The sequence below is a fragment of the Sphaerodactylus townsendi genome, linkage group LG04 (assembly GCF_021028975.2).
Source record: "Sphaerodactylus townsendi isolate TG3544 linkage group LG04, MPM_Stown_v2.3, whole genome shotgun sequence".
Taxonomy (NCBI): domain Eukaryota; kingdom Metazoa; phylum Chordata; class Lepidosauria; order Squamata; family Sphaerodactylidae; genus Sphaerodactylus; species Sphaerodactylus townsendi.
The window spans coordinates 152,864,827-152,891,826 of record NC_059428.1 but is presented as its reverse complement, the minus strand read 5'-3'; the positions used below and the strand labels follow the sequence as shown (position 1 = coordinate 152,891,826).

At 48.4% G+C, this 27,000-nt stretch overlaps 1 protein-coding gene across 2 annotated transcripts in view; it reads right to left on the bottom strand.

The window, feature by feature from the left end:
- Positions 1 to 5,058: 5,058 nt before the first annotated feature.
- Positions 5,059 to 27,000, bottom strand: part of RAB40C (RAB40C, member RAS oncogene family) — a 35,046-nt gene continuing 13,104 nt past the window's right edge. For both annotated transcript variants that reach the window (XM_048494723.1, XM_048494722.1), the window contains exons 3-7: positions 18,128 to 18,188; positions 15,031 to 15,091; positions 13,865 to 13,942; positions 12,722 to 12,944; positions 5,059 to 8,228 (exon numbers count right to left, since the gene is read on the bottom strand). In XM_048494723.1, coding sequence (XP_048350680.1) covers positions 7,948 to 8,228; positions 12,722 to 12,944; positions 13,865 to 13,942; positions 15,031 to 15,091; positions 18,128 to 18,188 — 704 coding nt within the window. In that variant the 3' untranslated portion in view covers positions 5,059 to 7,947. The remainder of the gene's footprint in view (positions 8,229 to 12,721; positions 12,945 to 13,864; positions 13,943 to 15,030; positions 15,092 to 18,127; positions 18,189 to 27,000) is intronic.

Sequence of the window (27,000 nt, the reverse complement as noted above, 5' to 3'; positions counted from 1 at the left end):
GAGGAAAGTCTCCTGTTCCTTGGCCCTTATGACAGCTTGCCCGTGCTTCCCACTGGATGCTGAAAGACACCAGGCAGGCCAGCATAAACCTATACAAAAAGAAATCCCCAATGCTTTCTCTTGGACACACAGAGCTGGAAAGCACCTCAAGGGGCAGTCAGGGCAATTCAAAACTACCTCTCCCCGCACTCCTGCTCCAAGCTCCGAAGAAGGCAAAAAACTTCCAGGATCCCTGGCCAATATGGCCTGGAGGAAAATCGGCCATTGCCCTGGGCACGGATGAAAGGGCCACATCGGCAAGGTGTCCACCGCTACATGTCAGTTGCAGAACTGAGGCACAATCATAAAGCTCTCCTGTTTTCCAAAAGTGAAACCTCTGGCAGAGACTGGACAGGAGTTGCCTTATGTGGCAGATCAGTTGGTGCCTCTCCAGAAGAGTGGCTGACATTCCTGTGGGCCTCTGTGGCGATGCCTTTTGCAACAGCTGGAGACCAAGACAGCTGTAGGAAAGCTCTCTTTTCTTTCCCTGAAAGCAGGCTAGGAATTGTTCTATGCTTAGGTGATCACCCTGGACAACAGAAGTGACAACTGCAAACCCCCCTGACATTTGACATGGCCTTCGGCCCAATTATTTGCTTCAACAAGGCTGGTCGGGGGGACTTTCCGAGGGACCGCCACTTGGGAGTCACCCAGAGGAGGTGGTGTCCTTCTGATGATTCCGCCTCAGGCAACAAAATCTCTCTGAGCTACTCCGGGCTAGGCAGATGACTCTTCCCCCAATCTCTCATGGATTCATTCCAGTCTCTCTCTCGTTCTCAAACCGTTTCAAGGTTTTGCAAAGCAACTTCCAACAGGGATTCGGCATGCGCATGTTTGGGTTTCGGCGCTAAGATTAGAAAGCCTCATCCAGGGCAAGAAAATCTCGTGGTGCCGCAGCCAGCAAATATTATCGTTCGGGCGACACCACTACGGAGAACTTACCCACAGACGGAGCAGGGCCTACTGGAATGGCCTTTGTAGATTTTCTTCTACCGATTCCCTTCCACATTTGTGAAAAAGTCTCTTTCTGAAATAAAAATTTCTCTTCAACTGCTAACTTTGGAAAGAGGCATCATGGGCTAAACCAGGCAGGGGTACAATGGTGTGATACAGTGGCATTCAAGCACATTTTCCAGAAACACAAGCATCTTACGAGGAGGAGATACCATAAACGCAGCCCGCTTTCAAGACTCGCAACAATGCAATATAAATGGCACAACTTCATATATGAATCCCCCAAGATATAACTACATCAGGGCAGATTCCACCGTTTGCTACAACACTTACACACAGGCCTGCAGCTAGAAAACTAACACAGAAGGGAAAGGATTTCTTCTTGAGACACCCACCTTTCTACTTGCGAGGGACTTTACACAGGGGGGAAGCGTCTCAACGCTATAACTTCATTCTGTTACTTCTGTGCATCTAGCTTCGTATTTCAGAAATAAAGAGCACCAGCAGCACGAAGTCAAAGATCACCAACTCTTAGGAGAAGAAAGATTTATAAACATGCTACGTTACCAAGGCTCTGCACATCATAATGCACATGGCTATGGTTTTACTGTAAAAGGGAGTGTATGGAAAGGGGGAAAACAGATTCAAGTTTCCACAGAGCTGACAACATCCAAGAGATCTACAGAAAAAGGAGAAGGATTGACATGATTTCAGAACTCTGGCAACCTACCCCTTACCCCAGGACACATTCTGTTTTCTACAGCCCTCACAGCCATCAAAAGATTACTTGTTGTTTCAAATGCCTGTTGTCTAATCAAATCTGTGGGGGGATTAAAACAAGGACATTCCTGAGCCCCCACTAAACGCTAACCTATGTCCCTCTCCCCAATACGTCAAAAACTCACTTGGTTTGGATGGGGGGGGGGGAAAGGAAGGCAGAGTTTCCTGGGTTTACAAAAAACCCCACACCCAGAACATGGCTCTCAAAGAGAAGAAAAGAACCAGCAATTCCTCAGCCCCCTTGCTGGGCTGATGCATTTCACACACCACATTTGGATGTCTCACACCCCTGCCGCAGAGATCAAAAGCGAATGTGCAGGATCAAGGGGGGGTGGGGGCGGGAATGTGTGTGCGCTAGTAGTGGCAACCTTTGCGGCTAACGCAGACCGGGCTGGAAAGGAGAGGCCCGAACTGCAGGAAGTTATCCCCTTTGGCATTTGATCCACAGACCTCAGCCATGACCCTTTGACCCAGGACGCTTGCCCTCTCAGAGGAGCCGACAGACAACAGGGCGGCATTGTGCCCGCTGTGCTCACATGCTTCCCTGGGTAGAGCTTTTCAAAAGGACTCTGTTAAAAAAACACTGCTCCGGCTGCAGGTAAACGATAGGTCGGGGGGAAAGCCCCTCACAGACAGAAACCCCCAAACCACACCCCAACATACCTAGGTGCCAACTTTATCCACTTACACGCTTGGAGGGTTTCACGCCATCCGAGATGCTCGTCCTCCTGCGCATCGTTCAATGTAATATGTCACGTGCCAGCAACACCCTTCAGACAAATGGTTCGGTCAGCGCAGGAGAGAACCAGTGAAGGCAAATCTGATGTAAGAAATCAAAACATCCCAAAAACAGCAGGGGACATATTAATCTTCTTGAACATACTGAAAGTCATTGATCTGCAATTGTCCTACACCAATGGATGTGGCTCATACTTCCCGTTGGATTTGTTTCCTTGCTCCTACACCTGAAGCCTGCTGGGTGTTCTTGGGCTAGTCACAGTTCTTCCGAACTCTCTCAGCTTAACTGACCTCACAAGGTGTCTGTTGTGGGGAGAGGAAGGGAAAGGAGTTTGTAAGCCACTTTGAGTCTCCTTACAGGAGAGAAAGGTGGGGTATAAATCCAAACTCCTCCTCCTTTTCTTCTTCTTCTTCTCTGGCTCATCCAGGTCAGGACAACAGTGTTATCCAGGCATGAAATGTTTTACCCTTCTTTCACACATACCAGCGCAGGGCCCCTTGACTCTGCAACTGGATCCCAGCACAGAGCTGACGCAGGTCCTCCTCCAGCGCATATCCAATGGATACTCAAGACAGGCCATGGAAATGCCCACTTTCGAACCAGGCAGACAAATGAAGAGAGTACATAAACACGGGAACTGGTAGTTGCGCTGAGGAACGGCAGGGGGCATAAAGGAGTTCAGGAATGGGTCATACAGATCTGATGGCTCCATTTCTCCCGCGCGCCCCATCCTTGGCCCCCACGTGGGCCAGTCACTCCTGTTTCCACCCGAGGACATCTGCACGGAAAGAGAACGCGCCACCTCAAGGGCACATCCCCGCCTCCCGCTGTTTGTTTCCCAATCCCACCTGAAATCACAGAACGCCTTCCAATGGCCTCCTCTGGGGGGAGACTGCCCGGAGCCGCAGGGGAACTAATGCACATGTTTGCTTATTTTGCCTCATTTAAACACCACATACAAGGGGGCCACTGCCACGCCGGGCTCTCCCTCGGTCCTTGACCATTCCTTCCTGCCCCACGCCAGGGTCTGTAAGAAGAAGGTGGAGGAAGAATAACCCAGGAAGCCAAGCTAGCATTATCACCCCCATGCTGGATTAGGGAGACATGCTGGAGGGAGACATCAGCTCACCCGAAGGTGCAACAATGCAACAATGAAGAAGGAGGAGGAGGAGGAGGTGTTTGGATTTATACCCACCCCCACTTTCTCTCCTGCAAGGAGACTCAAGGTGGCTTACAAGCTCCTTTCCTTTCCCCTCCCCACAACAGACACCTGGTGAGGCAGGTGGGGCTGAGAGAGTTCAGAAAGAACTGTGCGTAGTCCAAGGTCACCCAGCAGGAGTGTAGGTGTGAGGAAACACATCTGGTTCACCAGATAAGCCTCTGTCACTCCAGTGGAGGAGTGGGGAATCAAACCCGGTTCTCCAGATTAGAGTCCACCTGCTCTTAACCACTACACCATGCTGGCTCTTAACCTCTAGCCACAATGGCAGATCGAATCGTCACCACACAGTCTTTCCATAGCTCTCGCCTCCTTCTGGGACAGCTTCAGTGTGCCAAAGACAGCACTGCACTGGCATGCGAGCCGATCACACTTCTTTCCAATCAGGGTCACATTAAATGACAAGAGGTCACCTTTGACCCAGGAAGTTCCAATTCTGACCTCAAGATGCTACACTTGTTGTACAAACCTAGCTAAGGTTTCCTGGATTGATGACCATATTTTGCAAACCCCACAAACATTCCTTTGTCAGAACAACTTGTACACGTGGAAACATTTGGGAGGACTTTCAAACTCGTCTCCAAAGGCGTTGGCAAAGGGCCAGGTTGCTATTTCCCACTTCCTTCACAATCATTTCATACCAGTATAAAAGTGCAACGTTCATTTAAAACTCCCGCCCCCCAAAAAATACCCTTTAAAGACACACGAGATCTCCTATCCAGAAAGGCCCGTGACATCTGCCGCACTTCCATCTCCCTTCGCTCATTCAAAAGAGACAGATGCTTCACGGAGACGCTTTCTCCAAAGGTGAAGGGTTGTCTAATGCACACGAACCACAACTACCACCAGATAGTCGTTATATAAAGCATTTGGGCCCAAATTTGCGGCAGTTCTCACGTTCACGTTTCACTACAGAGGCTTAAAGACCAAAAGCCAAAAAGAGATGTTACGAGCGAGCCCGTTTTTGAGCGTGCGGCGTATTTCGGGTGCAGAATTTAAGTCATCTCAGCCCGGACCTTTGATTTTCAGGGCACGGCCTATAACTAGCCATCCCGAGGGTGTGAAGAAAGCATTCCTCTGTGACCCGCCCCTGCTGCTAGTCCAGGGTCAAACTCACGTTCCTTTCAAAGGAGGCAGTTAGCAAAGTGCTTTCCATAGCCACTCCTGGGAATATCCCACTGCCACAAGCCCTCTTAATCCCCTTCAACCCAGCCGACCAAGCTTCCGCCCCCACCCACCCCCTACCCTCCCGTTGCCCTTCAGCCGTGCTCTCCTGAAGAGCTCACGGGCTTCTCACCGACAAAACTTCCACAGCCAATCAGGGGGCTTTTGACAAGGTTTTCTTTAATTTATATAAAAAAGTATCAGTTGACCCAACAACATTTACTGTACAAAGGAATTAGAAACAGAGGAATGGTACAAGTGTCTGAGAGCAGCTACATTCTAGTGTTCCGTATCAGATCACATTCTTGGAGTTGAAAACTAACCAAAATAAAGAGAGAAGAGAGTCCAGCTTCGATTAGCACACATTCCAGAAAAATTTCATTCCAAGCGGCCGCATTGGCCTTAATTTGAAAATAAAGAAACAGGAAGGAATGTTCAGGGGCTTTTGGGGGGCTGAGGTTGGGGAGCACATGTCTACAATTCAGAAGTATTTAGGTGGAGAGGAAACGCAGGTAAATCAAACAGGGCTTCGTGATGCACAGCATCTCTCAAACCTGTCGTAAGAAAAACGCCAACGGCCCCCTCCTTCCAACCAAGTATGTACAAAGCTGTATTCAAATAGTGCAGGAACAATACAAGAGGATTTACATCTTGCCAAGAGGGGCTGGGGGCTCCCTGTCATTCTTCAGAGAAGACAATGCACATGCTAGAGCTGTTTTGGGACGTGGCTATTTTAAAACTGAGGGGGGAAAGACGGGCCGATCGGAGATCACCTGTTTGGCGCGCATCCCCAAAATGCCAGGCTGTTGAGTCAGCGATCATCTCCTGGTCCATTTTGAGCAAACGGCAACAGGTGCCCTGTGCGGACATGCCCCGTAAATCTCTAAGCTCCCACACCACTCGTCCTGGATTTGGCTCCAGCTTTGTTCGCAGCCGGGCAGAGATGCCGCTAAAGGCTTTCCCCTGCCCTTGACCTATCTCCTCGCTGGTTTGTCTGAGCTCGTGCCAAGCAGCTAGGCTCAGCGGCTCGCCTTTCATGCCAAGCGCTCTCGGAGCGGTCCCTGCGCTGCAAGCCGTGCGGGCCAGACCCCTGTCAAAGTGCTCAAACGGAACGGGCGCTCAGCTGCCCGACGAGCGACCGGCAGCATCACACCGCCCGTTCTGATCTGCGACGTGGCAGCCAGTCAATCCTTGCCCAGGCGGGAGGAGGCGCCCGGTCCGAGAGGAGAGAAAAGAGGCAGTGGGGTGGGAGAACAGAGAACTCCGAAGACAAGTCAAACACCATGCCTTTCATGGGCTACACATTGACCAATCAAGTGTCTAATGCTCCTCGCCCATGTAGTTAGATTTCCTTCACGCTGGAGCGTATTTTCCACCAGGCTTTGCAGAAGGAACCACTAGGACGTGACTCTGAACTCCCGCCAGAGGACAGGTGCCTGTCCAAAGCAACGGCAACTCCGAGAACCTGCTCAAGGTAGGCGAAAAAGAGCACAGCAGCCACCGCCAGACCCAAGTATCCGATTGGACCACAAGGACACTGAAGATGGAGACGCTCTACTCAGCATCCAGCAAAACAGGAAAGAGGCCCCCTGGGTTCTGGGTTTGACATGCCCCTTCATTCCATTGCCTAGGATGGTCCACCCAGGTCAAGGACCAAATTCTCTCTCACACACAATCAACAGGGTCTTACACCACTCTGGAACCGCTTCCTTCAACAATCCCTGGGTGATTTTGCGAGACTCTTGAAAAGGTTAATGTGGAAACCAGAAAGTCCTAGATTTTTCTCAGGGGTCCCTTCGAGCTGTCCCCTCCCCTGGACTCAAATGAAGCCACAGAAGCAGGACAGTTGAGCCATATGGTTAGATCCACAGAGCCGCAAAGCAAGCTCTACCAGGGAACATGTGGTACGAGTGATTTTTTTTATGTTTCCGGGAGCCCTAGACCCTTCCTCTGACTCGGTACTTATGTCACACCATTAAAAAGCAGCATTTGTGGCCCAAGCATTACCTCCCCGCAATGCTCCAAGCCGTGACCCTCGTTTTGAGATATCTGGGCCAGATGAACCTTTTCTCTGGAGGCTCCGGGGGGCAAAGTTGTCTCTAGAGCAATCCCCTGACCAGTCATTAACAAGCCCCAGATGTGGCCAGGGCCCTCTCTCCTCCCGCCCTGACCCAGTAACATCATTCAAACCCCTGTTCTACTCCAAGGCTAACCAATGGCGCCCGTTACCACAAACGTCTGGGAAATCGAAGTTGGAGGACGACAGGTGCAAATCCCTCCTTCCCTTCACATATGGAATAATAATGTTGAGCCAAGGATCTCAGGACTAACCCTGTCCCTCCTAAATAGTTCTCAGGATGCTGGATTATTCTACACTTTGACCTCTGCTGGCACCCCCTTCGGTGAGCCCCGGGATTCAAAATTTAGTGCTTCTATTTACACGGCTGCGTAAAAATCTGCCCCGACGGCCTCCCTCTTCTTTAAAAAAAAAAGGAAAGGAAAAAAGAAGTTCCCTTTAAAAAACAGTAGTGAGATATATGATTGTTCTATAAATAGGTGAAAATCTCCAGCGGCCTGGATTCTGCAGACTTCCAGCCAGTCACAGTCCATTGGATAAAGATGGGACTCCGTCAGGTTGGATTTTCAGGTCATGGCTGCTTGGTCTGCTTCAGCGTTGGCTGCAGCCCCAGCAATCCCATCCAGGAGCCCAAGGGTTAAAGTTGCAGCACAAAGTCATGCCTTATCCCCCCCCCACCCTCCCCCAAGTCTGAAGAAGAACCGTCCCTCCCCCATACACACACTCCAACTCGGTCATTCCCCCAAGTTGGGCCAGGGAAGACCGACTGCATTCTGGGAAAGGGTGGCCTGACACAGCCTTGCCTTCACTGCGACGTGGGATCCGGCCGGCTGAAGGCCAGGGCGCCAGCTCTTTGCCAGCCCCGTACGCACTGTCACCAGAGCCACGCTGGGAAACCATTTGGCCGAAACAAAGCCCCGGATGTAAACGTCCACACTCGATGCGCGTTCAGAGGGAGGTGTGCCCCCCAGCTCGCTAGGAGATCTTACAGTTGTTACGCGAGCAGTTCTGCGGCGGGCTTTGGGGCGGGCGGATCGACTTGGAGCGCTTGAGGCTGTTTCCTTTGCTGCTGCTCCCGCCCCCGCTGCTGGCTAAGGAGTATGAGCGGCCGTGCATCATGACGGCGTTCATGCCGTTAGCCATGGAGAAGGACTTCAGGTGGCTCTTGATGGTGACAGGAAGGGGCAGCTTGTCAATCAGGTGGACAGGCGTGCAGGAGACGATGGCGCGGCAGCAGAGGTCCTGCAAGCTGAACACTGGGGACAGAAAGCAAACCATTACGTCCAAGTGGAATGGGCACCCCCGAAAATTTGACTTGGTTGAGAATGGGTACCCATACAGCAAACTAGTAATGATGGAATCCAAAACCCGCAAGGGCCTGCAATACCCTCAGCCTCTATAATAAAACTATGGAACTGTCAGAGTAAAAACCCAAACAAAATGCATGGCTATGCAATAGCGCCTGCACCAACTTAGTTTCATGCAGTTTTCTCTCCATGGAAAGGAACACAAGAGATCGGGGCGAGGGACTCTTTACCCCCTTGCTAATCGCCGATTTCCCAAACCGTCTCAGAATTGGTTTGGCCGTGTATTTCGGAAGATTCATCCCTATAGCTACAACAGTCATCCCTCCAGTATCAGAGCCTCAAATGTCACACACTGTCATCCATTTGCCACGGACTCCACGCTACAGGGTCTGAAACTTCTCTGCCCACTCTGAAGCCATAAAGAACCTTGAGGACACACTGTGAGTTTTGCACTGGGTGCCAAACATGCAAGAAACCGGGGGCTTTTGTTCCAATCCCACATTCATGGAGACTCCTGGACCTGTGCCACCCTAAACAGGCTCTCAGTTGGCCTGTATAGTCAAGCTGGCTCTAGTTGCTTTTTTTTTAAAAAAATGTGAGTCTGGGGGCTACAAACTTGCTATTGGAAAAAATCAAAAGGGACAGCTACTACGTGCATCTCTACAGGGGACACCTACATGTGAAAGGGATCTGGGAGTCTTCATAGACCACAAACTGAACATGAGTCAGCAGTGTGATATGGCAGCCAAGAAAGCCAATGCAATTCTAGGACGCATCAATAAAGAGTATAGTGTCTAGATTGAGGGAAGTAATTGTACCATTTGACTCTGCATTGGTCAGACCTCACCTAGAGTACTGTGTTCAGTTCTGGGCAAAGCAATTTAAGAAGGACATTGACAAGCTGGAACGTGTTCAGAGGAGGGCAACCAAAAAGGTCAAAGGTCAGGAATCCATGACCTATGGAGCTTAGGGAACTGGGGATGTTTAGTCTGGAGAAGCGAAGGTTAAGGGGGGACATGATAGCTATGTTTAAATATTTGAAGGGATGCCATGTTGAAGAGGGAGCAAGTTTGTTTTCTGCTGCCTCACAGACTAGGACACGGAGTAATGGATTCAAGGTGAAGGAAAAGAGATTCTACCAAAACATTAGGAAGAACTTCCTGACTGTTGGGGTGGTTCAACAGTGGAATTCACTGCCCGGGAGAGTGGTGGAGTCTCTTTCTTTGGAGGTTTTTAAACAGAGGCTGGATGAACATATGTTCGGAGTGCTTGGATTGTGTGTTCCTAAATGGCAGGGGGTTGGACTTGATGGCCCTTGTGGTCTCTTCCAATTCTATGTTTCCATGATTCTACAGCAAATCAGTACTACACTCTTCCAAGTCTCCACATGTCTTTTGGCTTTCAATACACAGTCCGTGGGGGTCTGTTCCCTACCATTTCCCCATTTTATAGATGAAGAACTGAGGAAGTGAAAAGGCGATTCACTCAATGGAGTTTCAGAGATGGGAACGAGTCCATGATCTCTGCCTGATCCATACTGCCCTGCCTCAAATGGGTTTCTGGGGCCTTTGTCACCATAATTTATGCCCCCCCCCCACCAATAGGCTGGCGGGTGGGAAGGAAGGCCGACTGTCTGCAGAAGACACACCGCATATCAATTCCTTTCCAGACAAAGCCCTCGAGACTTGCAATTAAACTGCAAGAGGGCTTCCCCGACGGAAAATTCAATGGAAAGGGACAGGGCTGGTCTGGAGGTGAGCAGACACACACCGCGGGCCTTGGAACAGACCGCATTCCAGCTCAGCCACAGTGCAAGCCCCGGCAACCTCAGGCAAACAGCTCTGAACTCTGACCCCTTCCCACAGCTGGAGTGGGACCTGTTGAGCGCAAGTTGCTCACACCCCTAAGAGCCCAAGGTCTGTTTCTTTTGAATGCAACATCTGCTTTGTCAAGGACAGCTAGGGGAAGGTGGCCAGGTTTGCTTTGAAAAGGCCCCCCCTTCCCCCACAGAGGAGCCTGTGACTTCAAGGAACAGCCCCCTTAAGACCAGCTCCATTCAGAGAAAACTGGGCACCTGACTGAAGGAGACAACGAACTCTCAAGCTGCTATGAACTCCTGCAGGCTGACAGATAGTCTCTTCAACAGCCAGCTCTGTACGCTCCTGAAACTGAGTGCCAGCCAGAGTGCCAGCCGCTCATCTTCGTGAAGACTGCAGCAGGCTATCCCCAGCATCTATCCCAGGGGTCTGCAATCTGTGGCTCTCTAGATGTTCATGGACTACAATTCCCACCAGCCCCTGCCAGCATGGCTAACTGGCAGGGCTGATGGGAATTGTAGTCCATGAGCATCTGGAGAGCCGCAGGTTGCAGACCCCTGGTCTATCCCCTCATTTCACACAGTGCCCAGTGTAAGCAGGACGGCCAAAAGAGAGCAGTGCAGCCCCTCTTCTACCAGAGATTAGGAATTAGCTATAATGTTTGACAGAGTTTAACAGAGTTAGACCCAATCTAAAGTCATAGTCCTTTCTCCTTGCAAGAGGGGAACCTTGCAAACATCAGCCTTGGATAGGGGGATATTTAAGGAGTGAATTCTCTCTCTATCTTATGACACAGGAGGCAGAGACTGAGTGTCCTACGCTCTTCTCAATGCAAACCTACAGTGCCCTCTTCTGGCAGCAAAGGACAGCTACATCTCTTGGTAAGGACGGGAAACGTGCTCTGCTCTGGCTAAGTGCTGCCTCTGATCTGCCTCTTTCACACGTTCAGTTTCTCTCCCAAGCAATAGAGATGCGGCAACCAAACTAGCACCTTAATGGCTGCATCTCAGGTCGATGCAGGTTTCAACAATTCACCGTAGTTAAAACAAGTCATGACCTGTAAGATGTCAAAAGGGGGGGGGGAGGGGAGCAGCTAAAATGATTTTTTTGCCATCAATCTGCACTTATAGTGACCCTGTATGGTTTTCAAGGCAAGAGTCGTTCCAAGGTGGTTTGCTGTCGCCTGCCTCCTGCAGAGCAATCCTGGACTTCCTTGGTGGTCCCCAATCCTATCACAACCCTACTTCGTTTCCAAGATTTCATGAGACCGGGTTTGTCTGGGATACCCAGGCCAGGGTGTAACACATAGGTGTCAAACTCGTGGCCCTCCAGATGTTATGGACTACAGTTCTCATCATCCCGTGCCAGCATGATGCTGGCAGGGGGTGATGGGAACTGTAGTCCATAACATCTGGAGGGCCACGAGTTTGACACCTATGGGCCCATGTTTCAGGTGCTGTAGGATACCTTCAGAACCAAGTTAAAGGCGTATCTTGTCATAACAAAGATAAAATTTCCACCTGTGATCAGGATCAAGCCTTACTTACGGAGCCAGCTGGAGGGGAAAGAACACTATAAGCATAGCACATAGTACAGAATTAGCTGAACTGCTCAAGAAGTGACCCCCAAGACTACTCCAATACAGCACACCAGCATCAACAATGGCAGCCTTTCCTTTCCAGAGGAGACCTCTCAAAGCCTCTGGTGTGACTTAAAGGGGGAAAGGTCCAAATTCCCTGCGATGAAGCTTGCAGCCGTACAAGCAGAAGCTCTCATGAAAGCTAAAAGGGACGCTAGCAGAACTGTGCGCAGATCTCCCAAGCATTTCCCAACAGGAAAAGACACGTGTAGAGCTCCAATTCAGAGAGCAGCCCCTGTGCTCCCCATGTGCCATTCTGCAGATTGCAACCAACCCCGGCAGACCTTGATCAGCCCTGGAGTGGAAGAGACCGGCACAGAAAGGGTGCCACTCTCTCCTATATTAAAAGAATAACCCTCTGCTCCTGTCTCACATGGCCGTTGCGAGGAAAATCTGTTCACAGATGTCCACGTACCACATCTATTTTGACCATTATCTGTCCTGCACTAAGGCTGTCTACAAAACTCCCAATACAATAGAAGCGAGCAAGAAGAATCAAGGAGCGAGGCAGCTTTGTTTAAAAAGTACGCGTCGTGTCCAAACAGTGAAACCTCTGACATGATTAACATTAAGCGAATGATACGGTTAGGCGGACTGCGTTCAGCTCATAGCACCGGAGCACACGTGGCTTCAATACATCAGAAAGTCAAGGCAGCCGGGAAGGCCACCTGAATTATGAAGAAGGTGCCAAACAATATCAGAGGAGGTTGGGAAGACAGGGTAGGACAGATACTTGCACTCAAACTAGTTTTTATAAGCAAGGCATCTAAACAACTGAATCTAATAGAAGAGACAACGGTGATGTTCTAAGGCTTAGAGATAAACTACCAAGGTTTACACCTAAGAGCTCTTTAACGCACAGCAAACTCCTCAGTCTTCGCCCTAGCAGTCAATTCTCAAACTGACCCCTGCTCAGCCACTCCCAGCACAACCTAGCAGAGGATGCAACTGCTCAAACATTCCCTCCGAGAAGCGGGCCTGCTTACCTCTGTTGGGCCTCCAGATCTTCTCCATGCCGTGCCTCATCAGCACAATGCGAGACAGCTCCGTAAAGGACTCGATCACGTTGAAGTTGCACAAGGGGCTGACCTCGAAGAAAGTCATGCAGTTTTTCTCCGCGTAGGACCGGGCCTGCTCTGTTGGGACCTGCCGTTTGAAGGCCAGGTGAAGTCGGTTGCCCACCAAGATGCGAGGCACGCCCGGGGCATGCTTGGCAAAAAGAAAAGGAAAGCACATCTTGGAGGGACATCTGCCATTGCTCTCAAACCTCAGTTCACTTTCTAAGACCTCTTGCTTTGGAACGAGGGCCGTTCAACACCTATTATCCACACAGCCCTGGGGATTGACTCAAGTTCCTCACTGTTCATTTAACTAAAAGAGACTGAGCAGGCCGCAGATCTTGGCCTCCTTGAGAAAAGAGGCACTGCATGACCTGGATGCTGCCATATGCAAAAACCTGGACGCATGACAGACTGCAAGCAATGAGTAGAAAGTAGAGCCAGAGAGCTGCATGAAACAACAAACAAGCCCAAATCCAGGCTTGTGGACTTGCTGTCATTTTTTTGTACACGCTCTCTCCTGAAGAAGCATTCGCTTCTCACTGTGGCTGGCCTGCCTATTTCAGACTGTGGATGCAGACTGCAAGGAAATGAAATACCCTGCATGGAGAAAATACACCCATCAAGGCCAAAGTAGCCTCTGACATTCCCACCTCAATTGCTAGCTTTCAAAGTGCAAGGAATCTTTATCTTTGGGGGAGGGAGAATGGAGGAGTTGTCGCATTGGCTTCTATCTGTAATCCGGAACAGCCCAGCACACATCACTTCCCTGAGAGGCTGGTTTTTAAAAGGAGGGGCTTCTAGCCTCCCCACAGACTTCTTTGCCTAGAAGGGGCATCTCACCTGCCCCGCTGGGTATAAACGCTTTCCTTCTGGTCTGGAAATCCTAGCCAACATGAAGTTACCTCCTGATCTGTGCTGGGTCCCAAGACAGAAGGAGAGAACGGCGCCTGGCTGCTGAAAGCTAATTCAACTCTACAATCTTAGATTGCTGTGTGCAGATCTACCAAGTCAGATGTTCAACCCCCAGGTAGCTCAAGGCAACCTAGTGCCGACGGTTGCCATCCTTACCTCATCGATCTCCTTGATCCATCGATCTATGCCATCAAAGGACCAGCGATTGGTGATGTCGTATACCAAGAGAATTCCCTGTGTGGAGCAGAAGACATCATTTTCCAGTTTCAAGATAAACCTGGGGGGATGGCTTACTTGCAGAGGGATTCTTCCAGAAGGACTCCATCTAATTAATGTCTCTGACACCTCACTCTACAGGAGCTCATGTGGCAGGGGTTGAGAAATGCCTTCTTTTCCCAATGTCTAGACAGCTGGGGCCAGGCAACATCAAGCCAGAGGGAGCAACAGTTGGACTCGCTGTACGGCAGACTCCTGTGCTCAAAAACACACGGTTGCCTACACTTGTCTGGCACTCAATATACGTGGCTTTAGAAGATCGCCCTGTTAAAGCCAGTTGTCAATTGACCACTGCCTCGAAATGTGATTTGATAGGAAGAAGAAGAGTTGGATTTATATACCCACTTTCACTCCTGTAAGGAGACTCACTTGTAGGAGACTTACAAACTCCTTACTCTTCCCCCCTCACAACAAACACCCTGTGAGGTGGGTGGGGCTGAGAGAGCTCTAAAGAACTGTGACTAGCCCAAGGTCACCCAGCTGGCATGTGTTGGAGTGCACAGGCCAATCTGAATTCCCCAGATAAGCCTCCACAGCTCAAGCGGCAGAGCGGGGCATCAAACCCGGTTCCTCCAGATTAGAGTGCACCTGCTCTTAACCACTATGCCACTGCTGCTCCATAGGCTAAGCAGGAAGGATGCTTTGGAGGATGGAGTCAAACTCCACCATCACTTTCCAGTCCCCTTAAACTTACAAGAAGCATCTGGCTATGCTGCTACATTCTCCACAAATAAACTTTATTTCCTTTTAACTGGACAGCTTTGATTCAACTCCAGCACAGAACTTTAAACTAGAAAGGGGGGGGGGGAGACCTTAAGAGCTCGGAATAGCGAACCCCAGAACAAGGATTCTTCCTATTTCTCAGGCAGCAAGACAAATTCTCCTACCAGGTCGACTGCTCATGAAAGAAGAGCTGCGTGGAAACCTCAAAAAATCTTTCAGTCCTTTCTAAACACTTTTAGCTGTCAACAATAAGCTCGGGAAGCAAGGGATGTCTGGGAAAAAGGGACAGATACTCACATATACAAACAGTCGGCACTACTTACCTGAGCTCCTCTGGAGTAGGACCGAAAAATGGTGCAGAACCTCCCTTGGCCAGACGTGTCCCTGGAACAAAAAAATACAGTGGTTGTAAGGTCTTCTGATCTTTCGAATGCGTGAAAGGCTTACAAAGACAAGATTCACTCACATTTGGAAGATTTGTATTAAGGACATCCCCTGCATTAGAGAATGATAATTCCTATGCTCATGGTAGACGTAAGGAATATTTTTAGCAATCTATTCATTGTTTCAGTGTGGCTAATTCTCTCCACAATCAATGTGCTCTCTCTGTGTTAAGAGCTTTAAGAATAATTGGGAATATATCTGGATACACTGAAACTCTTCCAGAGCGCATTCTGCTGGTAGAAACCGCAGCAAGTGTCTTGGGGCCCTCCTGAAACTCACCTTCTCTCGCCTACAGCACCTCAGGGCACACAAGCGTCTGTGTCGAAAATCCTGCTTAGAAGTCCTTTAGGTCTGTGAGCAAATTCTCCATCCCCTCGCATTGCGCCCCTCCGACAGGATATGTTACAGGGTGATTAAAAGCTCACCAGCACGCTGCCTGCGTTCATGTTACAGAAGTCAGGCCTTAGCTTAGCTTCACCTCAGAACTACCAATATGGCCCAGAGAACCCAGTATCAGATGTGGAGAACACTGTTCAAATCCCTGCTCTGTTGTGAGGGTGCTGATGGCCAGTTTCTTCTTCAACTGTTATTGTGCTAGATCAGGGGTCTGTAACCTGCGGCTCTCCAGATGTTCATGGACGACAGTTCCCATCAGCTCTGCCACTTGGCCATGCTGGCAGGGGCTGGTGGGAATTGTAGTCCATGAACATCTGGAGAGCCGTAAGTTGCAGACCTGTGCTAGATTCTCTGGATAAGTCTGACCATGCAAATTTCAATTCTAGTGGTTATCTGTGGCAGCTTTTGTAAAACTTTTCAAGCTGCTGGACTTTTAAAACTCTGTGCCTCTTTACCATTTTGTGTTTTTTATTTGACTGTGGTGTGTTATATTTCTCCTGTTGTTGACTGCACTGCAAGCCCTTGCAGGTACTACTTTTGGCAAACCGACAGCGTCAGCAACCCTTGAAATACTTAAACAAAGCCCAACCGCTGCAAATGCCTTGCTGAGCTAACTTAGCCCAGTAACGACTACTCAGCCTCATTTCCGCACAGACCGTATACCACCTTTTTCAAACATGGGGCTTTCGATGCACAAACAGTAATTACTGTGATGAATTTATGCGTACAAATGTCTACAGTTTTGCTGGCTGCATACTGCGGCTGTTTGCTAAAGCAACTTCAATAAAGAACCTCTCATCTGTGGGAGAATTACCTGCAGTGAGGAATGCTGTAAAATGGATGAAGATCAATTCTGACCTCCCCCTCCACTGCCAAACTGTGTCACAAAAGACTTGCACTGATGCTCACATGCTAAAATGTTTGCCTTGCCGAATGACCTTGTTTGAGCCAGTGCCACATGGTAGGTCAGGAGTCAGACAAGGACCTGGGAAAACCAGGCCCGGATCCTCACTTGGGCCACGAAAGCTTGCTGGATGATCTTGAGCCAGTCACACACTTTCAGCCCCCGAGTTCTAGCCTAGTTAGGCGAGGTCAAATAATCAGCCCTTTCCAGATAAAATCATGGATTCACGACTTCTTATCAGGCCATGCCAGCAGGGCCAATTGGCCATGCTAGCAGGGGCTGCTGGGAACTGTAGTCCATGAACATCTGGAGGGCCTGAGTTTGACACCTATGACTGAGTGTTCAGTATCTGAGTGGGAGACCTCCAAGGAATACCAGGGTCACAATGCAGAGGCAGGCTATGGCAAACCACCTCTGAAAGCCTTTGCAGAGGCAGGCTATGGCAAACTACCTCTGAAAGTCTCCTGCCTTGGAAACCGACAGTGACTTGACGACCAATTAAAAAAACGACATTGTTAGATGTTGTCTTAGAACAGGGGTCTTCAGTTGGGGGTGTTTTCTTTTGTTGCTAGAACAAAGCTGGAAACCGTCTCTGGGTACACAGAGTTCTCAGCTTATGGTTTGGAGTAGGTTTTGTAGCTTTTCAAGACAGGGTTAACTTGCTTCTGGGCAGAGAGAAGGCCTTTTTGGATCCAGAGTGTGGCGGCTACTCTGGAGGCCCACGACAACCCATGCAATGTTTAGGATTCACTGAGGAGTACAACATGTTCCGTAGTAAACAAACACAGGGTGACTCAGGACACCAGCTGCCTCGCAGCCTTTGTATGGGTCGAAGGCACGCCTTCACATTTATTTAAACGTTGCAGCTCACCGAGGGGCGTCTGCAGACATCTGTGATGTGGTGCTGAGTGCCATGCTGACCTACTGAAGTGCGAGTACGCTGACGCCGCCTTCAGCCCCGGGTGGGGTGTGTAACAAGCAGCTGGAAGCCCCATCGCCCCGTATTAAATTTCCCAGGCTTTCCGTGCAAGGGAGCCAGAGGAACTCTGAGTTCCTAAACATGACCCAGCCGCACACACTCAAAACGCCGCTCTCAGCGCTGGCCATCTACAGGGTTCTGATTCTAGGAAATGTTGTCCTTAAGATACCTGCATGTGGTTTTTGGAGCGCTCTTCTCACATATACAAATGTAAAGTGCCAGCCAGGAAGTTACATAACTTCTGCCACAGCAGCTTTTCTGCATACTATTGGCTTGCTGTGCTAAAAATGCCAGAGGGGTGGCATGTGACTTCACAAGTTTGCTTGAGCACCAAGCCAATCCTATGAAGAAGGTGGCCCTAAACCACAGTACTAGGACCCCTTGGGATGAACTATGTTGAAACACACACCTGTCTTTGCTTCCCCTACACCTCACCTTTAAAGGGAAGAAGGAGACCTAGAAGTCAATAAGAACTGGGCCCAGAAGAGAAGACAGATGCTTGGGAGCCAAGCTTTGGAAGAACAGGAGGCGCACATCTAATCGTAGAAAATGAGACAGGCTTATGAACGTCTCTCATCACCCGAAAGGCATAAGCTCTGCTTCACCACCACTTTACTTGCAAGAATCAAAGCTCTCTTCTCTCTCAGATGAGAGGGAAACTGAGACATGCTGGGAAACAGCTGAAAGATACACTCACCAGAGCTCCAGCTTGACTCTCCTGCCGTCCAAGAGGATCGTGGTGGTCTTATAGTCAATCCCTGTAAAGAGAACAAGGGGACAACAGTCAACACACACGACACACAAACATCGCGGCACACTGGCATCCTCTGACACAAACTTTGCCCAAAAGACCTAGAGCTAGAAAGCTTCCGGTTCACTTACAGGTGTCAAACTCGCGGCCCTCCAGATGTTATGGACTACAGTTCCCATGATGCTGGCAGGGGATGATGGGAACTGTAGTCCATTACATCTGGAGGGCCGCGAGTTTGACACCTATGAGTCTTAAACCTTCAATATTTATAATTCACCATATCGTCTTGAGCTGAAATTTTGTATTACGTTTCATAGGCAATATAGGGCAACTTTGAACGGGTTCACTTTGCAAAATCTGGTTCCCTAGCTTTTCGATTCATACATTTTCGTCTCCAGAATAATAATTTATAACAGCTGGATAAAACTCCTAAGGTGGCACGGGGAGGTTCCAGTATTCAGATAACAATTTGCAATTCTGAGCAGGGCTCTTGGCTCTTGGGATGGGAAGGAGAGAATCAATTTTTGTTCAATAAGACTGAAAATATTTTGTGCGCAAGTGTTCTGACATGATATGCGATCCAATGCGGTTCTTTTAATAACGGTAAACTTCTCTTCTCGCCCGCGACAAAACCTTAGTGTAACCGAAACAGAAATGACGGATTCATAATCCCTTCGGTTTTCATCGGCAATGTCTATCAAAAGCACCCTACATGGTAACAAGTTGCTTTTTATATAAAGAATGAACCACGGCGGGGAAAATTGGTCTCGAGAAGACACAGTTCTGAGGTGGCAGACTTGAGTGGTGTGAAGTCGATAACGGCTCCACAGTTGTCAGCGGGAAGCCACAGTCAGTATGTATATTCAGCCCTTGCTGTGAAAAACCACAGCGTTACACGTGGTTCCGTGAAATCTGCAAACTAAATTCAAGGATTGACACCAAAAGGAACAACCCGCCCCCCCTTCCCGCCCAACCCTGTTTTCAGTTCTGCAGGAATGGTTTCAAAAAAAATCCGCAAAACTTTTATGATCTCTCTAATGTGGAAAGACACACTTTTGAAGCTAGCACAGTATCAGTACTACAATTATATACGATATCAAAGAGAGAAACCCTTTCATTTGCTAGAACTGGAGCTGAAGAAATATTTCACGCTTTCAGGGAACGGCAGCAGAGCTTCGCTGCCATGGCCAGCAGCTTCAACACATTTTTAGTATTTCAGGTGCTTGGGCGAGTCAGAAGTTAACGTGTATAAGAGCTTAGTGAGTTATGGACTCTAGCTGCTCCAAAAAAAGGTTACCTGGCAGGTGTGGAGGTGTCCCCCTGGCACAGGCCATTTTGGAGAGTCTCGACAGCAACTTTGAGCAGCATGGTGTAGTGTTTAAGAGCAGGTGCACTCTAATCTGGATAATCGGGTTTGATTCCTGGCTCTGCCATTTGAGCTGTCGAGGCTTATCTGGGGAACCAGATTAGCTTGTGCACTCCAACACATGCCAGCTGGGTGATGTTGGAATAGTGACAGTTCTCTGGAGCTCTCTCAGCCTCACCTACTTCACGTGTCTGTTGTGGGGAGAGGAAGGGAAAGGAGACTGTAAGCCCCCTTGAGTCTCCTTACAGGAGAGAAAGAGGGGGATATAAATCCAAACTCCTCCTCCTCCTTCAAAAACCCACACACAATTCTAACGGTTGTGTCCCAGAACTGGGTTTCAGGGCAGAATCCTCACCAAGCAAACTTTCGGAATAGCAAAGGTGATCCCCTTCACAGTAAGATCTTTCCGACCCACACCTTGTGCCCACACCTTGCACATCAAGCAGCCTTCCTTCCAGGCCCCTTATTCAGCCAGCCTCCCGTCCACCTTCACATTCCAAAATGCTCACATGCCCGGCTAGATCCTCCAAACAGCCGCAGTTTTAATTGTAACACTGTATAATGCACATTTTGATCCTATCGTAAGGGGAGCTCCCCATAACAGAAAGTTTTGCATTACAGTTATCACTCTGTGTTTGGAAACCTTCAAGCCAGACCAAGCAGGTTTGTTTGCTGTTAGCTGCCCAAATGCACTAGACATCTAGTCTTGAGGCCTTTTTATACCAGCGGTGAAGCAGAGCTAGTGTGATCCTCTGCCACCAGATGGTGCCATCTCCCAGAGGCTCGGAAGACAATTACTGCTGTCCCAATCTTGAGTACTTGAAACCATTATTTTCACCACCACTATCACCGCCCTTCTTGTTTCATATATTACAACTGCAGTGGGAAACAGCAGTGGTGTTGAGGTGTTCTGTGAGAACCACACAACGTGTGTGTCATATAAACATTCATGCCCACAAATCTTATACACGCCCATGTACACACCTGGGAATCAGAAGGGACCAGTGTTCCCAGATGCACATGCAGCAGAGTAGCTGGAAAGCCTTTTCACAGTGTGCCACCCACAAGTTATCAGTTTAAATACAGGGGATATTAAAGGTTGAACCAAATGCTTAAAAACAGACCTGTCCAAACATGACACTCCATGAAAACCATGCATGCTTGCTTCTTCTTTGCAATCCCCAAACACAGGCCATGAGGACTAAGAGGTTACTGCGTCCCCACCCCACCTAGGTCTGTTGTACAAGGTTGATACACTGAATTCAACGCGGCGGGTCGCAATCGTCAATTGCGTAAGCCCTGCGTAAAGCACGGGCCTTGGGGAAACGACAGGAAGATATAGGTAGATGGGTTCTGACCTAAAGCGATCCACAGAAGCGTCACCACCTTCTTCCACATCATTGTACACATTTGTGCCTTTTGTTCAAACGACTGTGGCGCAGTCAGGCCAACCCCAACATGGCTTCTGGTGTTTAAAAGTCACGTTTATAAGAGAAGCCAGACAGGAATTTTTCCAGAACAGGAATGACTTTAGAGACACATTGACAAAGAATTCCCAACACTGGTTCAAAAAGCAAGAGAGCTAACGAACAAATCCAGCTCAAGCTTCTATGGTATCCCGCTTTCAAACTCACAGGCAGGGCATGAAGGAAACAGCTCTTTCTGTACTGCTTGATTCGCAAGTATCTTGCATCCAGAGGAACACTGCTTTTGAATATGGAGGTTCTATTCAACTATCCTAGGTAATAACTACAAATCCAACCTCTGCACGTTTGCCTAACCTTAAAAACACACACTAGTGTTTGGAAGGCACTACGTTTGGGAGATACATACACATCCATCTTTCAGAGTACCATTTCAAAATACAGCCAGATGCTACTTACTGTAGGACCCAAACCTCACGTATCTTTCCATAATGGTAACTTACATCAATTGACATCGATGTAAGTTGCACATCAAATCTGCTAACAATGTATTAACCGTCTCCCCAGAGAAATGGCTAGTTGCAGATATCTCACCTGTTGGTATCTACTGTGTTTCCCCGAAAATAAGACAGTGTTTTATATTAATTTTTGCTCCCAAAGATGTGCTATGTCTTATTTTCAGGGGATGTCTTATTTTTCTGTGTTCTGTTCGTCAGGCATGCTTCCAAACAAAAACTTTGCTACGTCTTACTTTCGGGGGATGCCTAATATTTCGCACTTCAGCAAAACCTCTACTACGGCTTATTTTCAGAGGATGTCTTATATTCGGGGAAACAGGGTATTACAGAAGAGAGCCTTGAAAAGTTTTCTGTCAAAATGGGAAACTTATCTTCCAACATGTGTCCCATTTTGAGAGAATGACTTTTCTTCAGATCTCTCATCTAATCACTGAATTTTTTTGATGATCCTGGAGTTTTCCTAAGACTTTCATGCCAGTCAACGTCCAATTGCCCCCAGTCTGGATCTTTCCCACCCAGACATTAGGAACTACAAAATTGCATATTTGGCAGTTCTTACACCAGGTTCCTGCTTGCAGAGTAACCGTTCCTTAACCTTTAGAGTACTGAAGTGGTATAGACTAACTAATCTCCACCACCCAGGCAAGAATTCATTATAGAACAGCCAACGACAAGATTATCAAACACCCCCCACCAACATCTGCACACAGCATCTCCAACTTGGAACTGTTATTTTCTCCTGGCAACAACTGATCCCCACTGAAAGATTTCATATACAGACTTAGCCGAAATAAACGGATGCGATTCGGTGTAATGGAAAATGGAGGAGACTTTGTCTCTGTGCTAAGTGGTATAAGATTTCATTTGGAAAATGCTTTTTAAAAAGATCCTTGTGTATTATCTGCAGCAGTTCATTCCAAGTGTTGGTGGTTTGGGGATTTAATCCTGCTGTTCCTTGCATTTTGGTGATAATCCTTTTTCAAATCCATCTGAGCCGCTGGCCATCTCCACACTCCGAGGCAACCAATTATAAAAATTATGCTGTTGTAAGATGGCACTTCCTTGTGTCGATGCTGAACCTTACAGGGCAGGATTCTGACACTGGGACCCTCACTCTGGCATCAGGAAGATGCATTCGAGAAACCAGTTTCTCCGTTTCCCTTCATCTGGATTAAAAACAAGACCTTTTGGGGGGGGGGGGGTCAGTCAGTCAAAATTGGCCCCTGTTCATTCACCAGTACCTTCTTTCCAGGAACCCCTATTTTGGTAACCACGTGTCTGGAGGGCAAAGTAGGAATGCAGGCGTTATACGCAGCGCCGAGGACTTCTTCCTGCTTCATTGGCGAAACCTGGAAAACCAGTCAGGGTCGTTTCTGGCTTCAGTCACATTCTGATCCTCCTGCTCCAGTCACGCTTGCAATTACAAGAGGAGCCAATGCTGACTCCTTAGAAGGCAGCCAAACTCACTCGCCTCCCCCTCTAGCAAGCCCGGAAGTGTGTATTTCCAGCAAGGCCAATATTCTTGCAGCATCATCGCATCCAAGTCGTCAACTCAACTTCTGGCAAGCTTTTCATCTAGTTGACCCAGGGGACAATGACTACCAAATTATTTTTATTTTTATCATCATCATCATCATCATCATCATCATCATCATCATCATCATCATCATCATCATCATCATCATCATCATCATCATCATCATCCATTAGGTATTCTGACCCGGTCTGTTCACGGTTAGCAGTGCTACGTTTCATGCGTTGCAATATAAACGAGATAACACCAAGATGCAGTTTGCATGGGAAGGTCACCAGACTTTTGTTCTTCGCAAGAATTTCAAACCCACACACGGCAAGGAATTTACTCTCTGGCAAAGTGCAGCAAGGGGGGAGGGGAGAACAGGGGGACAGGAAAGGAGGATGAGATTCAAAAGAATATGGGGGAAAGGAAGTCAAAGAGACAAAGCTGGCAGGTAAAAGAGAATTACGGTACAAAGAACTGGAGAAACAAGAAAGAGAAAAGGGCCCAAGCGGACTTCAAATGTGTATGCGTTACAGGCCGTCAAGCAACTTCCTATGAATTCATGACCTCTAAAATGTCACAGCTTCAAACAGCTATCCAAAGTCTCTGCCTGTGGCCTTCAGGTATATCAGCAACCAGGAAAGTTCTACCTGCCAGCACCTTCTATGGATGGCCCGTCTCAAATTTAGAAAAGAACACAGTGAAAAAAAAAGCAGGATACACCTAGCATCACTCATTTTCTCTGTCTACAGCCCCTACTTCATGGTGGCTGTTATTGGTGCCAGTTATTTTTTTAAAACCTGGTTTACACATGCGTGTGCGCGCGCACACACGCGCACAAACACACACACACAGAGTTCTCAAGTGGTTCTTGCTGTATTTGCAAGGATGTCACTGGATGCTGCCCAGTTCAACGTTCTGCTCAAAGTTTCCTAGGCAAAAGAGCCAAAAGCTGGGAGTCCGCACTATGCTGTTTCTCTTTCACTAAGCAACTAGAAGTTGCTGCTTCAGTGCTCAACTAGGTTTGAAAGCAACTACCCAAAGATGGCTGCTATGATGGTATGGAAGGCTGCTTACTGTATGGAGGGTGGTTTTACTGGTCTTCTGTTGACTTGCTAACAGAACAGGTTCATAGCCAAGAAAGGTTCAAGATCTGTATGCCTTGGCAGTCAGGCTGGATCAAGGACACCTTCTGCCAACAACCCGTGAAGGCGGCTCCCCATCTCGAAGAGACTTCCTCCTCCTCCTCCTCCTCCTCCACGACATGAGGTTCTGTCAACGCACGGTCTGACTGCTGCACAGGAGTCGGCTTGAGCTACCCTTGGAGACACCGTGGGTCTTTCAGCTGGCACCAAATGCTGCTGTTTGCTTCTGGGAGGATGTGCAGAGGTGAGGGAATGCGCTGCCTATCCCATAGCAAGCCAGCCTCCAAGTTCAAGACGTTTGCTTCTTCTCTCAAGCCCTTCCCGGCCCAGCAACTATGTGACTGCTTCTCGTCTTACATCCACCCTCTCACCTGAATCTGGTGCTTTCTTCCATGTCTCACCCTGAGAGGGGGCAACTCTGCTTGCGAAATGGCCAGCCTGGAGGACGTCCACTGAACTGTAACCCTGAAGCCTTTCAGGAGGAGTGACAAGCTTTTCTTGTTTAGAAAGGCACTGGGAGTAGGGATCAGCCAGGTTTAATTTGCAGCCGGTTTTTCCTTCGGATGCTACTTTTGTTTTTACGGTTGATAAGGGGTGTTGAGAGTTTAAATTTCGTTTTTCAAGTCACTTCAAGCATAAAACGAGCACCTGAATCACAGAAGTCAGCCTCTAATTAAGAAGATGTCTTTCGTGCACACAATGGATTTTTTATTTTTTAATGTCAACTGCATCAAGTTCCTACATCAATTTCACTGCTGCAACTCCAGGAAATACTGACTACAAAACAAGCTTCCTCTGAACGAACCATTTAGGCCGACAGCAATAAAGAACATTAACTAGGTTTCCATCAAAGCCAGTCTAGCTGCCTCTTTAAAACTGCCAGATTGCTGATTGAATACCAGACGTAATTAGTCCAGAAGGTGCGCCACTCCGGGGCCCTGAAGGCAGAGACGGGATTGGGTTTGGGACCTGCAGATGGCGGAGAATAATCAACCAACAGGGGCTTAGCCACAGGAGCACCAAGAGACCGGCAAAAGCGACGGGACTCTCGTCTGGCAACACATCTTGGTTGTCACGAAGCGACTGACAGCGGCTTTGCCCTGAATGTGGTGGGCATATCATATGTGGGGTTTTGACTGAGAGGAGGCAAGAAGAAAGTAGTAGAAGCTGACGGTGAGTCACTGTACTACCATGTAGGAGGAAGACATGCACCACAAACCTAAGGCCAGGCCACCACCGTGTCAGCAACAGAATACGAGTAAGTTTCAGCTCTCACAGAGTCAGCAGGCTCCACGTTTATAATGCCGCAGGACACACAACGCGGAGAACTGGTAGAGGTTCTTCCAGTCACGAGGCAAACTAATGTTTCTGGGAGACACTCCTGTAGGGTTTTTCATTTTGTTTTATAGGGAACGTAATCAGACATACCCGCACGCAAGTAAATATGAGAAGAGACAGAGCGAAACTGGCACTTGAGTGGGAATCTCAGCTGAGTCTAAAATGTGTCCAAAAAGCAAAGTATGCTATCATCCATATAAATAAAAATGAGAAACTGGCACCCCAATACGTGTTTGTTGGGGCTCAACGCTGAATATTTTATTTAAAAAATTTGTATGCCACCTTTCCACCCGAAGAAGGCCTCTGATCCAGTGAATATCAAACAGTATTTTCAATGTTTTTTGTTATGTTGAGATGTTTTCGAGTATACACACACTCAAAATAATTCAGTAAAAACATATAAACATACATAACACCCAAAACCCAGCAAGCAGGCCAGTGGCAGTTACTGGGGGTATGCCAAAGAAGTTCAGAATAGCACTGCACAACACACAACACAAGTGGGCATCAGCAACTAAATTTTCCTTTTCCAGGAGAATCAATTTCACACAACACACAGCGGCAAATACTTGCCTTCCACTGAGCAGCAATCAACCACAGCTTTCTGAAAAACGTACCCCTTGAACACAATCACACTGGATGCTTTTTGGGAGTCCACCCCTGTGGTGAAGAAATTTTCAGAAGCCATGTTTTGAAATCTGATCACGATGCAGGAAACACAAACCATCATGACAAAAAACAGGAGTTTGCAATTAAGTGGCTGGCCACATGAAATTGGCGAGATTAGTTTAAGAGATTGAGTAGGCGGGCAACCCTTCGTATATATCTCTTGAACATGCAGACATGGATGATTTATACAGATCGCAAGGTGACTGACACCAATCATCAGATGCAGCTCTTGGTATTTCCTTAAATACCGGGGGGGGGGGGGGGGATCCTGGCAGCTCATCAAAGCTTCTATAACCCACAGATATGCCACCTGCAAAAACCATAGTGAGCACACACTGGGATCTGGGCTACATTATAAAAAATGTTTACTCCACAAAGAAGATGATTTTGGATTTATATCCAGCCTTTCTCTCCTGAAAGAAGACTCAAGGTGGCCTACAAGCTCCTTTCCCTTCCTCTCCCCACAACAGATCTCTTGTGAGGTAGGTGGGGCTGAGAAAGCTCCGAAGAACTGTGACTAGCCCAAGGTCACCCAGCAGGAATGTAGGAGTGCGGAAACATATCCGGTTCACCAGATAAGCCTCCACCAGTCAGGTGGAGGAGTGGGGAATCAAACCCGGTTCTCCAGATTAGAATCCACCTGCTCTTAACCACTACACCCACGCTGGCTCTCAGGAGTCCTCCTTGTGACACACTAGATGTCTCTCCTGAGTTGCATTTCCCTAGAAGCAGCGCAGAAGGAGTCGGGGACAACAAGGAGAGGAGCTGAAGTATTAGATAAAAGTTTCTGCGGCAGTTGTCTACTCTGGAGTAGAATGGGAAACAACATCCCCTCGGGAT